Raw genomic sequence first — 14,801 nt, 5'->3', positions numbered from 1 at the left:
AATGTATTTGATCACAAAAAAGTTAATAAAATATGTAATGAAAGGAAATGTTTTAGGTGGATTTTTTAAGACATTAATTTAAAGTTGACAGAATGCTTTGTGGAAATTTGACTTAAATATTATGTAACACACCGTTTTAAAACTAATTATTTCACATTTTATTAAAAATATAAATTCAGATAAAATAATAAAATAATATTATAATTATTATAATATGTAAAAAATAAATCACCTATACAGCATGTAACACAAAACAGATTTTATACATAAAACTTAAGCATAACAGGACAAAAACTCTTAAGCTCACTCATTCTATACATAATTGTATTTTATATTCTATGCTATATTACTGACTATACTATACTATATGATACAATATTACCACATTTCACCTTATAATATCATTATTATTATTGTTATTTTACATCCCATGGTATATTGTACAGTACCTATACTGTATTAGGCCATAATATGTTAATATGTTATACTCATATTACTCTTATATATTTATATACAGTGTAATTGATGTAGTTTCTATTTTTGTTCTGTCTGTCTTATCTTAAAATTAATAAACCAAAACATAACAGACAACAGTCCTTTTCCCTGTTCATTAATACAATCTCCGTAGCCACTGATAAAATAAATTGAGGTGTTTGCCCCTTTTTGGGAACACATCCACAAATCTGTAAATTGTAAATAATCTATTTAAAACTATTTTAAAAAACTTTGAGAGTCACATTAGGATTATTATAGTATCACAGTAAACTGAAACTGAAACTGTTCCCCCTCTGTCCACCGGGGGCGCTGTGGCGCTGTGGCGCTGCTGCGACACGAGCATCAGAATTCAAGTGTCGGCGCTGTCTGTGATGTGAACAGTCAAATCGTAATGGCGACTGCTGGAACAGCAGACTCGGGATCAACAGCCCCGACAGGTATGTGGATGTTAAATGTTCCTCCTTTCTTTTCTTAAAACGAACACACAGACAGAACCGTGTAACATTTTGTAGCGACGAAAACGGTGTGATTCGGTGTCTGTGTCTCGATCCAGTCCCGGTTAGCCAGTTAGCTAGTTAGCATCGAGGCTTTCAGCCTAACAAATGAACCGAGCAGTGGCTAGCTTATTTAGCTGCCTACTTGATGAAACCTTAACCTAGTTGGTGTTTTTTTTTTTTTTCCAGCAAACGAAGCTTAAGTTAGCGAGCCACCGGTATTGATATTGGTATATCTATTGGGATGAACAGCATGTGAATAAAGAAAGAAAGCCCAGGACCACGTTGGCTCAAGTGGTCTGTTTTGTTATCAAGCCGGTAATTTTGTCAACGTAGGTGTTTAATGCTAATGAGTTAACTGGACGCAGGAGGACGTATGTGAGGTTTAATAGACATCGTGCTGTTGTTCAGTCAGTGAATGGGACAGACTTAGTGGGTGCTTTTTGAATTGAGTGTCCATCTGTGGGGAACTGCTGTGTTATCCCATAGCCTTCCCTTGCCCGTTACACCCCTCCTTTTCTTCTCTGTCTGTATGTCTGTCCTTTTTTAGGTTTGTGGTAAAGTTGGCAAGCAAATTCACTTTCCATTTGATACCTTCAACACTAACCCCTCTATCAGTTACTCTCAGTTGAGGTGATATATTATCAAAGCAAATATTGATCTTACTGATTTCCTATAGTCTTTTAACCAATGGCACAGTCTTGCCATGCTCCTCTTGTAAATGAACAGTCATTCATTGGGCTGTTCAGCTGGTGAAAGGGTTTTTAGGGCAGATACAGATGGGATAGTGGGCAGTTTGAGGGGTTTCTTATTTTCTGAGGACAGAGCAGATGATGGGAATCTTGCTAATCCATTTAGCTGTGCGTCACTTATTAGCTTGCCTGTGTATAGAGGAGTTGCTCTTCCCTTGGTAGCCACCCAGGATGAATCAGTGAATAAAAATAGTGGCTTCAGAGCACTCTTGTGGCTCCCACATGGTTGAGAGCCCTAGACGGTACAAATACAAGATACAGCTTTCTGTCAAACACTCACAAACATTTGAGTGACGGTAACATAATGTTGTATCTGTATCAGCCCTCATTGGCCTTGTTTTCTAATCGGGGCAAGAACCAGTATATTTATGGAGTCTTCATAGGCAGAAAATGATGTTAGGAGAGTGTGTGTGTCCCATATTATTGCCTTGTACAGGCTGCAGGGCAAGTCTGGCAGGGAGTTGTTTAGTATACAGAGAAGAACAGATGGTTTGCCTATTGTTGTAAGGCCTGTCACCGACAAGCTTAAGTCATTGCTAAGTAATTGGGTTGGGTAATTCCTACCCTGAATCTGTTGCACAGTGTGTGTTTCTACAGACCCTGTGTTCACTTGTTTTATCCGACCCGAAACACAAAGATATTGACTGTCATACATGAGCAAATAAAACCAGCAAATTCTCAGATTTAAGAAGCTGAAACAGAAAATGTTTGCTATTTTTGTTTGAAAAATCACTAATGGATAATCAAAATAGTTGCTGATTAATTTTCTGATTGAATTGATTAATTGACTAATCATTTCGCCTTGAGACAAAACACCTTTTCTCCTACCTATATACATTGATTAGGTTAAGCTGTTTAGGCTGACCATGTCCTGCTCCACAGATATTAGGACCCAGTTCTGGAGGAGAGCATTACAGCGAGGTACTCGCATGGGTGTGCGTGAGTGTTTCTGTGTGCGTGAGCAGAAACTGCATGAGTAGTGATGATATAGTGTGTTGTTTTACATAATGAGAGCGAATGTGGGCAGACTGATGCTCACTGTTTCCCGGAGGATTGCCGTGTGTCCCTGTTAACTGAAAATATATGCATGGTATTCAGTGATTCTGCCATCTTATAAACACAACCTTTCTTGGGTTGAAGTGTCCACTTACTGTGAATCGACTGGGTGTAATGGGTTTTCACACACACAGCACTGTTACTACAGGTGTATAATCCTCCCAGCATCCCTTTGTATATATTGACCTGTGGCAGTGCAGCATTGAAGTAGATGTTGCCATTGGTTACAGGCTAGAGGTGCTTGCAGAGTGGGCGAGATAGTAGGTTTAAACAGCAAGTTTATGTAAGGACACAGGAAATCATGTTGAGTAAGTATGTCTTTTATTTGAACTGTGTGCCTTTCACTGTGTGCTTTTGTTATTATCATGCTCACCCGGGAGGATAGATCCATGTGCCTGGGTCATATAGTACAATTTCACTTCTTATCTTTGGTTATCGAGCCAGTTAATTTTGCCGTATCCTGAGGTCTTTGCTTGGTGCTGTCTCAAACTTTAAACATGCATTTTACCTCCAAGATACTGCTGATCAGTTGAGTTTGGCTAAATTTAACAAGCATTATGTAGTCCTAATGAAGAATTTGTATTAAAATTAAAGGGATAAGCCAACTTTCTGTGAGTCACAAAGTAGGCTGTTACAGCTAGAAAGTGCACAGTTTTTTTTAAAGGAGTTGGTGAATGTAGACACACATCCCGTGGTACCAGATGAATCTGGAGCAGCCAGCTCAGGGGAGAAGTAGTTCCAGTTCACATAGAGCTGGTGTATCAAGGTCAGCAGTCAGTAACTATGGCCACATTTAGGTCTGGGCTCATCATTGGCTTTATAGTCATCAGCCAGTGCTGGAAATAGCCCTGCTAATTAACCAAAGGAGGATTTCTTAAACTGTCATTAACAAATTCTTCCATGTTAAAAGTTGCCAAGTAAAGTCTTTAAAATGATTTCAAGCATCAGATTTACACTGACTGCATGACTTTTGACATTTACACGGGGTATCATGAAACTTTTTCCTTTCAGGTTCTCAAGAGTCTGTGTCTCTCTTGCATTGTGAATCCCAATTTAATGTGATTTTCTGTCTTTAGGGACCAGTGGCATCCGAAAAATGGCCCCTGCAGAGGTAAGGACGTCGGAAATTATCTTTCTGAATTGACAAAAGCACCTCTGTGGTATGTACAGCCCCAAGTAATGTAAATGTTGATGCAGTCAACTCTGTGGAAGGAGAACAGGTTTAGAGAGTTCAAGCCTGCATTCATGCAGCAATAGTCAGTTGGAGTCATCAGTCATGCAAAGTGAAGAGACCGTCCCATGTTTTTTTTTTTTTACAGCCCAGTGCCAGGGCCAGTAAACAAACCACTAATGCCTATAATTGAATACAACAGCTGCAGCAAGTTGTTTTTAATTAAAAAAAAATAATGCCATAAGAAAACCAAAGGGCAACTAAATAATATAAGATTATTTGTTGTAGGTTCTGGGGAATTTGTTTATTATACTGACACACAAATTTAATGTAAATTTATTTGGTACTTATTTAATTGCAGTTACTTACTAAAGCAAGCATAAGGGTATCGGTCAGACGTAAATGAAGCCACACCAACTAAAATTGTTTTCTCTCCCTTCACTCTGCCACACAAGTTTACCCTCGCCGAGAGTTCAGCAACTTGTCAGCCGAATAGATGGCTATCATGTGAAAGATATTTACCCAATATGGCCTAAAGCTTACATACAGCTAGCTCTTTGTCTTCTGTGTTCCCAAGTATAAACTCACAAACATACACACACACCAGGCCATATTTAAATGTTTTTCTCTTCTCAGATGCCTGGCTCTTCAGGCACAACCCAGAGTATGAAGAAGACCATTGGACACCGGGGGGTTGAGACCACCACAGGAGAGACCACCTATAAAAAGGTTAGAACAGGGTGAGGAGGGGATCAGTGACTCCGGTGTTTTTTGAGACCCACAACACTGAGAAGCAGAGGTGAAAAGTGGAAAAGGTGTTTGGTGTATATTCTAAATTTAGTTTGGGAATTCCTGTCACTAGACACCCAAGAATAGTTAGGGGAAACAGCAGAAGTCACTGGGGTAAAATGCTGTTTGTTCCAGTGCTTACTATCTTTTCCTCTCTGACCTCTCCAGACCACGTCATCTGCCCTAAAAGGTGCCATCCAGTTGGGCATCACTCACACAGTTGGCAGCTTAAGCCAAAAGGCAGAAAGGGATGTTCTCATGCAGGACTTTGTGGTGGTCGAAAGCATCTTCTTCCCCAGGTTGGTAACAGAAGTCGTAGTTGAATAAACCTGGTCAATTTGTGTTTTGTTTTTTTAAATTTTATTTCATGTAGTTTAATGGTTTCTCTGTGCTCGGCTCTCTCTCTCTTTCTCTCCCTCTCTCTTGCTCATGTTTTTCAGTGAAGGCAGTAACCTGACTCCCGCTCATCACTACAGTGACTTTCGCTTTAAGACTTACGCTCCTATTGCCTTCCGTTACTTCAGGGAACTCTTTGGCATTCGGCCAGATGACTACCTGGTTAGTACTTGCACCAAACACACACTCCTATGTTTACAAAAATTGCCCTTGTTATGGCTGTAGTCATTGTTGCTTTATTTATTTATTTATTTTGTAGAATCGTTTAGTTCAGTGATGTTAACCTGTGCCCCCTTTTTTGAGGAAGAAGCGTGTCATCTAATTTGTGAGGATTTCCAGTTTTGGCAAAGAGAAATGATGACGGAGTCACAAACAGCTTTCTCAAAACTGATTTTGGACCATGTAGCTTCTGTAGTTTTCATTTAAAAAAACAACTTGTTGACACTGTAGTTGTCGATACCTGCCATCATAGGTCTGAGTGAAGCCTCATGCTCTCACTGATTATTAACTCCCTATCTCCGTAGTCCAACTTTTCCAACAAAGTGGTGCAGTTAGGACTCTGTGTGAAAAGTCTGTTCTTTCTATCAAGTGACCTATAGGTGGTACTCTTCAAAATATTAATCTGAAAGATATCTGTATGCTTTTATTTCCTATTAACTTTTTGCATCAGTCTCGCAACGCCACAGCGGTTTTCAAACCCCCAAGAAGAGCCACGGGTTTAGTTAAATAAGAGTTCTAGATATGCCAACATGTTTGCTGTCTTAAAATTGGACACTAACGCAGTCTCCTCTTCCTGTTAAAGTATTCTCTGTGTAACGAGCCACTGATCGAGCTGTCTAACCCCGGAGCCAGCGGATCCATCTTCTATGTCTCTAGTGATGACGAGTTCATCATCAAGACTGTTCAACACAAAGAGGCAGAGTTCCTCCAGAAACTCCTGCCTGGATACTTCATGGTGAGCCTGGCCACTGAATAGAGCGGAAAGTGGGAGTGTGTTCAGTATGAGTGATTGTTATTGCAATAACTATAATTACCATGAGAGCAGGAGGCTTGAATGAGTGGGAGCTCTAATAATTTCTTTCTAATTTCAGTGTGTTGCATATCTAATGTGTTTTCCACATTCCTTCTTTCTTGCAGAATATAAACCAAAACAAACGCACTCTGTTACCCAAGTTCTACGGACTATATTGTGTTCAGGCAGGGGGCAAGAATATCCGTATTGTAGTGATGAACAATCTTCTGCCTCGGATCATCCCCATGCACATTAAATACGACCTGAAGGGCTCCACCTATAAGAGACGAGCTTCCGCTAAGGAGAGAGACAAGGCTGTTCCCACTCACAAAGACCTAGACTTTATTCAGGACATGCCTGATGGCCTGCTGCTGGAAGCAGACAACTACAATGCCCTGTGCAAGACTATACAGAGGGACTGCTTGGTGAGTCACAGAGACACTTGTTTTTCATTGACTGATTTTTATTCAAGTATCGTGTTTTCAACCCTCTCTTCCCACATGGAATTACACAACACATTCATGTGAATTGTTACAATATGCAAGTGTACTAAAATTCACAAGGTCAGATGGCTAACCAGCAGAATGCAATTTTCCTCACATAAAAGATGCTGTATTTTATGACAAATTAAAAAAAACGGCATCATGCATTATTTGACCTTTCTCTATATTTTCATGTTTTATTTTTTGGTGGCTTGCTGCCAGGAACACCACATCTCTAATAACATGTAACACAGATGTTTCTAAGGGCAGAAACGTATACCATTGTGTGGAAAGCACCAAATACTTAGTAAGCTTTGATCTGATTCGCTGACATCACAATAGGTATTGTGGACACAGTGGACCACATTAATCTCAGCCAGTACACATAAACCTAGCTCTGTGCCGTAATTCCAGATCATTTGACCCCAATTTGTTTTTCCCCCAAACCCAAATTTACCCATTTTGTAAAGTTTAGACCCTGACTGCTAAGCTTGCTGTTTTTTAAAGAGGCATCTATATATTAAAGTTTCTCCTGTAGCAATCGGTCAGTGTTAGTAGACAGAGTTGTTGTTTGTTGCTTAATGTTGATCACCACCACTGCCAGCAGTTGAAGGATCATCAACAGTCAAGTGTTGAAGACTTGACTCAAGCTCACATGACACTGAAAACTAATACTTTGTTTACTTTAAGGGGTTGATACGTTTTCAAATGATGGAAGAGACTGATGGTATTTATCATTGCAGTTAACACGGGATGTCATTATGTTGTGTGTAGTGGTGGTTTATCAGACAAACAAAGCCAAACAATTTATATGACAGAGGCTACACATAATTTATTCATGAAAATGTCTCTTTCCATTAGATGCTAATCCGTCTTTGTGGTTGCTTTTGCCACTGTTGCTTTGCTTGTCCAGCATGTTTAAGTTCACGTAGCGGTGATGTACTGCAAATCGATTTACCACCACTCATATATTATTTTCTCCGGGATCTCAATTACCATTGTTGTCCGATTGGCCGTTGGTGTTGCTTGTGTGTATCTCACCTGAATTTTCTTGTATATTTAGCAGCTTTGTCTACATGATTATGAAAATGATTGGATTACTTATAGCAGCTATGTGTAAGATATGAAAATGTTTCACTGGGGTGAATCCTAGTGGAAATTTCTGTACAGTGTGAATTCACTACTTTTAGGAGGTTTACTGCCTCCACTGCACAGATATATTAAACAAAATTATTTAACTTCTATCTTAGAAAAGAAATTTAACATACAAACAAAAAACTGATGAATGAATGATGTGGCATCTAGTTTTAGACAGTCACAGTTGTACCTTCAAATCTTTATTTCCCGGTCCACAACCTACCGTCAAATCAAGCAAAACGTTGTTGTTGTGAGTCTGTGGAACTGCCTATGGAACTGTATATTTTATACCATTCTATTGATGGTCATGTCAACACATTTTGTATATTTGTTGTATGTTTTATGTAGCTCTTGCAGAGTTTCAAGATCATGGATTACAGTCTGTTGATGGGTATACACAACATGGACCAGGCCAGTCGCGAGCGGGAGCGTGGTGTGGGCAATTCGGGGGACAGCGGGGGGTCGGAGGGAGCAGTGACCCCAGATCAGCGTCGGCCACAAGCCCAGAGAAGTCTGTACTGTACAGCCATGGAGTCCATTCAGGGGGAGGCTCGAGGGAAGGGGGCTTTGGATTCAGAAGACCAGTGAGTTTTATTGCCTATCTGACCACAAGCAGAGCTGAATTTGAACTGTTGTTTGCTCGTAGTGCTGTCTGTGACTGGGACGATGAAATGATCTACTGTTGTTTCTCTGGCTTTGTCCTTCAGCATGGGCGGTATTCCATCTCGTAATTCTAAAGGAGAAAGGTTGCTGATCTACATCGGCATCATTGACATTCTTCAGTCCTACAGGTCGGTCTCTCAGAGCAGCCTAATCAGTTCCTCATATAAACATACGCTTTTATGAGAGAGCTTCTCACCTATTACTCCCATTTATATAACTTGCAGTAAAAGTTTTATTATGTTTTATTATTTAGGTTTATTAAGAAGTTGGAGCACTCCTGGAAGGCCTTGGTCCATGATGGGGTAAGAGCCTACACACTAAATGTTCTCTGAAGCCAAGTAAAATATCCTTCAGCAACTGTCTACAGGGTGTCTGCAGGGTCGTAAATCCAATAATCCAATAATCAAAATGATTTTGACAGGTCTTAAAAACTGATTGGATTAATGAAGTTAACGTTACTTTTTTGAAGTGGCATTTTTCAGTCTCTCTTTTAATTGAACTGAACTGATTTCCTTCATACTTCATACCTTTTTTTTTTTTGCCAGTATGGATATGGTCTTAAATTAAATTCATAATGAAATAATGATGAAAATAATTATTTTGTGACTTTTGTAGACTAAAGACTAAATGTCTTCAGGTGTTGGATTATTTTTCTGACAAAACAAGATATTTTTAAAGATATCACCTTGGGCTAAAAAAACAACAACAATTAGACACTTGAAAGATCACTTGTTTAATTGATTAATTAAAACAATGTTTTAAAAGTCGTAGGTATTGCTGTTTGTAGGACAGTTGTGATTTCATATAGGCGTGAGTGCTGTAGTATCTATCAGATCATAATGCTTCTGTTGCTGTTTTACTATTTTAGGACACAGTTTCAGTTCACAGACCTGGCTTCTATGCAGATCGTTTCCAGCAATTCATGTGCAACACTGTGTTCAAGAAAATTCCACGTAAGTATGCTTATGTGTGTGTTTTTAAGTTAATAGCCTGTTGCATAGAAATCCCAGTGGTGAGAAGTCTAGGTGCCCTTATTGATCACATCCCCTTTTTATGTCCTCCATCTTCTTCAGTAAAACCATCACCGTCTAAGAAGAGTCGTGGCGGAGGTCAGGGAGGTCTTAGGAGGGCTCCCACTCTGGGAGCTCCCACCCCACTCTCCCACGCAACAGGACAGTCAGGCGTTGACTCCAGATTAGTCTACCACAGCCACTTTAAAAGCACAGACTCAGAGGCAGACAGCGGTAAGAACTGAGACATCACAAGCAAAGTGATAACAACATTAAGCAGTTCTGTTGTTAATTATATCAACAACCACAATTTCACTCATAGCTGTGCTCCATTTAGATGACACTGGCGTTGAGATTTGCAGTAATTTGATTTCTTATTGTTTTCAGGCGTGCAGTCGGGCAGACCAGATCTTGTTCCGAGGACCCCTCCGCTGGTAGAAAACCCTGCTGACTGTGAGGCCAACCTGTCCACCTCATCACTAGGCAGCGCAGGAGTTGCCTCCACCTCTCCTCCCCTACGGTAAACCTCACCAGGATAACAATGCATGACCTTTATTCTTCCATCTCAATTTCACACACGCAGGTTTTAATTTTCTTTGCTCTGACTTTTCTCTGTAGGTCTGTAGGGGTGGAAGTGCACAAATCAGCAAACACAGACCTTGACCAGGGTTCTTCTCACAGGTACAGAAGTCATTAAAAAATCACAGCCTCATCGGACTGAATAATAGATGTATTTATATTCCTGTTGCGTTGGTCATTTTGTTGTATTAATTGCCTTTTCTCTGTTTCAGTTTTGGGGCAGAAGGGGATCGTTCAGGCAACCTATCTGGAAATGAAGATGTAGTTTCCCTCTCAGACATCATCCCTGAAACCAACATTTGCTTTGTAAGTTTAAACAATGAAATTATACATCTGTAACGGAAGATTATTATCATCAATATTGAAGCAGCCGTTAGTTGTTATTCTTTATACCCCTCATAATCTTGGTATTGACACTAATTTCGTCTTCACAGTAAAAACAAACAAGTGCCATCTAAAGGCGAGGACATTTCTGGATGAGGTGAGGCAGGCAGAAGAAAGGATAAAGAGAGCGAAAGTCACCCAGCCACCATCCGCCATCCACTGCACCTCTTGTTTTCTCCCCCGTACAGTATATACAGGGATTGCTGGATGAAGCAGTGAGGTGCAGTGGAGGTTGTGGCAATGAAGAAAACAGTGGTGGGAAGATCAAGAAGAAGACGGTGTGCGGTAGGCTTCCCCAGCCATTAACAGTGTCACTGTGCGCACACCCCCCCTCCCAATGTCTAAAGGCCAATTGTCTTCGATATAAACCTGGAAAAAAGGCTTATGACCCTGAATGGGCAGCTCTTCAGTAGCAGATTTACATTGATTCTGCTGCACTGACATAATAAACACAATAATTAGTTGTATATTGTAAAAAGCCCATGCCCCAGTCACCAGTGGATGGTGAAGGCAGTCAAATTATCCATGAAGAGTTGGCCATCGTGTCCACTTTACGCAGCATGAAGCGATGTGAGATGGCACAGACAGCAGTTCAGCAGGAACACACACACCTAAGAGCACATGAAGGGCATAGCCGCCTGCATTTGTTGGAGTGAATGGTTCCCTGTGTGTTCATGCACAGTCTAAGTGGGTTCACATTTCCGTGATTCACACTAATGTTCCCATTACCGCACATCCTTCCCCCCCCAGTGCTTCTTTTGAGCAGGGGCACTCTGAACTACCAGTGGTCATCATTTAAATCAACACATGCTGCTGTTGTCTCTGCAATCATGTAAACATGTTTTTTTTTTTTTACTGATTGTGGATGTACAGTATTTGTTTGAAATTGGATTTTGAAATAGTGGAAGGATGGGTTGAAACACCCACAGTCATTTTTTTCACGTTTTTGTTTTAAGTTATTCAGCTGGAAGCCACGGTGGTGCTGCAAAGGTCCAGCCAGATCTTGCCACTACTGAATGTACATTGCAATGTTTTTCTTCTATAGAATGTGTCTTATTAACATGGCAGACCACATTTGTACAACCCTGAAAATCTCCCCCTCTGATGTGACCATATGTGCTAAAGTATAAATGAATACAGAGAAGAAGAGCTGTCGACAGTATTGCTGGCCAGTAGATGCTGTTAAATGAAGTCATGCTGTTGAGCTAATAGAACAGTAATAACTCCCAGCTACTGTCATGTGTCTGTCATGTCTGTGCCTTTACATGTTTGTCCCTGACATGTGATACGTAACTGACATTTTTTTTTACAGGTTAGTGTTGTAGTCACACAGAGAAACCTGCCTTATCACTACAGCTGAAGTCATCAAAACTGCCATTCGTATGTCTGGAACAACCGTCGGTTGTTAGGGGTTAAAAGAACACTAGTACAATCCCCTCTTGGTTATGTGTGTCCAATATTCAGTCACTGTGATTCATCAGCTCAGCTAATCCTTTTAACTCTTCCAACATCAGACAGTAAGGATGTTAGTCTTTTATTAGACATTTCTGCTGGTTACAGAAATGACACCCGCCCCCACATCCACTCTTGGACCAATATTACTAACAAAGTGTATTACTAATTTTTTTTTTTTGTACGTCTTACTCAGCTTTTACTCGGCTGTTCATACAAATTGTGCTTTGTTGTTTTTATCTGATTGTTTAGGGCACTAAACAAGCTACTGAGGTGGCTGGCAGAGAGCTTCTTTACCCCATGAAATATTTCTGATACAGAAATTTGAATCACTACCAAGTGGCTGTAGCAAAACTCAAGATCTTAGACATCATCTCATCTAAGGAATTACTGTTTATGTTTATGTTTGTTAGGCACATGTGGTCTATGCAGCAGAGAGGGAGAAGGGGAAATGTGAGTTGTAAATATAGAAAGAAGGAAAACTACTCATGTTCATCAATGCACAGTTGAGAATTTAGGACTGAGTCTTCTGTATTATAAGCCAGTCACGGCACCAAAGAAAAGAGATGGAAGTTTCTGCAAGTGTGCAGGATCCAGTACAGTTAACATGAAAATGAAATGAAACACTCCTGGACTGATATGTTGTATATGGTAATAACACTGGGTTGACCTGTGTTTTTAAGGCTCTATTATTAAACTGGATGTTTGCTAGGTAATTTCACGTCTGATAAGCTGTATCTGACCTAGTCCCTGTAAAGATTTATTTTTTATTTATCAAAAGAATTGGTTTACATTGTGGCCTGAGACATTTCAAGATTTAACTCCACATTCCTGTGAAATCCAAGTTAAATTTACTACAAATTGTGGTAGCTCATAGAACCCATTATTTGTGTAGTTTGAATTATGTACTTGATATGAATTATTTCTGGTATAATGCTGAAATGTAAAATATTGATTATGTCAAAAAAGATCCATTTTAAAGTTGTGTCAAGTTGGTTGAGAGTCAAACAGCCACCAAAGAAAACACTCCAAGAATTCTTCCTCATTCGAAAAATCCAGATTATGTTTTATAACACCTGAATTTTGTGTTTTATGTGATAACTGTTTTTTCTTTTGTTTTTTTTAATGGGTGGTACTGTGTAATTGCTGGATACAGACAAGTTCTGTCGCAGTTATTATGTACTACACTATGGCACAAACAGAAACATCATCCTTCGGTGCTTAAAGGGCGGCGCACTCAGTGTAGACACTACAATATATTTGAAGTAATGCAATATGAACCACAATCTGCCACCCTTCAGCTCTAAGAAGTATATTTATTAACATGGTTGATTGCTGCAGGCTGAAATAATAGAAGTTGTATTATGTACCTTTTAAATGATTGTACGTATACTGACAGAAGGATGTCTGAAACTTTATAGCGTGTATTGCTTATGAAGGGGGACAATTTGACAATTTCACTTTTTATATTTCATGTTTAGATTATGATATGATAGATTCTCTCCATGATGATTCTGGGTTGTTAATCTCCCACGCTTTTTCTACATGAATGTTTCACACGGCTCGCGAGCCAACGTTGCTGGTGGTCCTATATGCTTCAATTACTATATTTTTACTGTGTATAAAATGTGTATATGTACATAGGAGTCACGGAAATGCCTTCTCATGCAATATGTGCTGCCTGTCCCTCCTGCCATGTTTCAGTTATGTGGTGGTGATTGTTTCCATGTCTGATTTTAAAGGATTAAACATATTTTCTAAATCTTGGTTTTGGTCCCTTTGTTAATGTGTATTTTGTAAGTCCCTGTTACTAGGTGTTTGAGAATAATGGTTTATGTTTTAAAAAAGTTAACACTGTGTGTGTCTGAAGACATTAAAATAATCTCTAGAGAACATAACACATGCTCAATACAGTGAATGCTGCAAATGTGGGGACTTGTGATTAATTTGTTTTACATCCTGTTGCATAACTCCAAAACCTGCCCTGTTATTTTATAGTCCAAATGTCCCCAGCTGAATACATTGCCTGGAGAAATGTTTGTCATCCATATAGCGTTTGATCTCAGCACCAGGGAGGATGTAGTCCCACTCATGGACTTTAGTAATCCTACCAAATCCTGTTCTTGGTCCCAGTTTGGATGAATCTCTTGATGGTCGCCTCGCCGTCCACCCACAGCTGGGCTAACCCATTGTCAGAGTACTAGGTGCTGGGAGAAAATGACAGGAAGTGTGTGTCTCCCCCCCACCCCCATCCCGAGCCTCATGCATCCTACAGACATCCACAGAATTGAGTTTAGAGAGCATTAAGTCCAAGTAAACAAAGACAAGAGCCCATATAGTTCCTGGTGAGATCTTTTTGTACAGATGTGCCAGCTGTGAAACTGGGGCAAACATTACCGTGAACAAAGACGCTTTCTGATGACACCACCAGGTCTCAGACAGGCGGTCAGAAAGCTGAATTTTGTTTTGTTTGATCTCAGGAGTTGGGGAAGACAGATCTGCACCGATGGAAAATCAAACAAACTTTTTCAGAGGAAGTGAGTGAGCAAGACTTTCAGCTTCATTAGCTAAGTGTTCCAGCCATATTATTATATTATTCAAATAACACTCTTTGAACACAAGCTTGTGCACAACAATTCGTTCAAGGTTCACATACCTTTTCTTTCCTAACTTAATAGCTGTATATATCTTAGTGTATTCACTTCACTCCGTTCATTCTGTTAATGGTGTTCATACTGTATATATATATATATATATATATATATATATATATATATAAATATATATATATATATATAATGTTATTTTGTTTTAATATCCTTGTACATATGCACATTACTCTACACTTTACTGCTTTGCACTTCTGGTTAGATGCTTAACAGCATTTCGTTGTCTAGTACTTGTACTTTGTGCAATGACAATAAAGTTG

At 39.6% G+C, this 14,801-nt stretch overlaps 1 protein-coding gene across 3 annotated transcripts; it reads left to right on the top strand.

The window, feature by feature from the left end:
* The first annotated feature begins 19 nt into the window (after nucleotides 1-19).
* On the top strand, nucleotides 20-13,639 carry LOC127366636 (phosphatidylinositol 4-phosphate 5-kinase type-1 alpha). Of its 3 annotated transcripts, none has more exons than XM_051405774.1 (16): nucleotides 20-932; nucleotides 3,874-3,908; nucleotides 4,605-4,697; nucleotides 4,926-5,056; nucleotides 5,198-5,315; nucleotides 5,956-6,108; nucleotides 6,291-6,590; nucleotides 8,133-8,368; nucleotides 8,492-8,575; nucleotides 8,701-8,749; nucleotides 9,316-9,400; nucleotides 9,521-9,691; nucleotides 9,845-9,977; nucleotides 10,076-10,138; nucleotides 10,249-10,342; nucleotides 10,471-13,639. In XM_051405774.1, the coding sequence occupies exons 1-16, from the start codon at nucleotides 887-889 to the stop codon at nucleotides 10,471-10,473; spliced, it is 1,794 nt and encodes a 597-aa protein (XP_051261734.1). In that variant the 5' UTR covers nucleotides 20-886; the 3' UTR covers nucleotides 10,474-13,639. The 3 variants fall into 3 exon arrangements, with proteins under 3 accessions (XP_051261734.1, XP_051261735.1, XP_051261733.1); XM_051405773.1 differs by lacking the exon at nucleotides 20-932 and adding an exon at nucleotides 953-2,662; XM_051405775.1 differs by lacking the exons at nucleotides 20-932; nucleotides 9,521-9,691 and adding an exon at nucleotides 952-2,662.
* The last annotated feature ends 1,162 nt before the right edge of the window (nucleotides 13,640-14,801 follow it).

The sequence above is a fragment of the Dicentrarchus labrax genome, unplaced genomic scaffold, assembly GCF_905237075.1.
Source record: "Dicentrarchus labrax unplaced genomic scaffold, dlabrax2021, whole genome shotgun sequence".
Taxonomy (NCBI): domain Eukaryota; kingdom Metazoa; phylum Chordata; class Actinopteri; family Moronidae; genus Dicentrarchus; species Dicentrarchus labrax.
The sequence above is the reverse complement of the archived record's forward strand: the minus strand, read 5'-3'. Positions and strand labels throughout refer to the sequence as shown.

Excerpts from the sequence above, each read along its gene's own strand:
- LOC127366636 (XM_051405773.1), top strand. The coding sequence starts at position 2,608 with ATGTCCTGCTCCACAGATATTAGGACCCAGTTCTGGAGGAGAGCATTA. Across the intron at positions 9,692-9,844 it reads AGACTCAGAGGCAGACAGCG|GCGTGCAGTCGGGCAGACCA; the intron begins GTAAGAACTGAG and ends TATTGTTTTCAG. Across the intron at positions 9,978-10,075 it reads TCCACCTCTCCTCCCCTACG|GTCTGTAGGGGTGGAAGTGC; the intron begins GTAAACCTCACC and ends TTTTCTCTGTAG.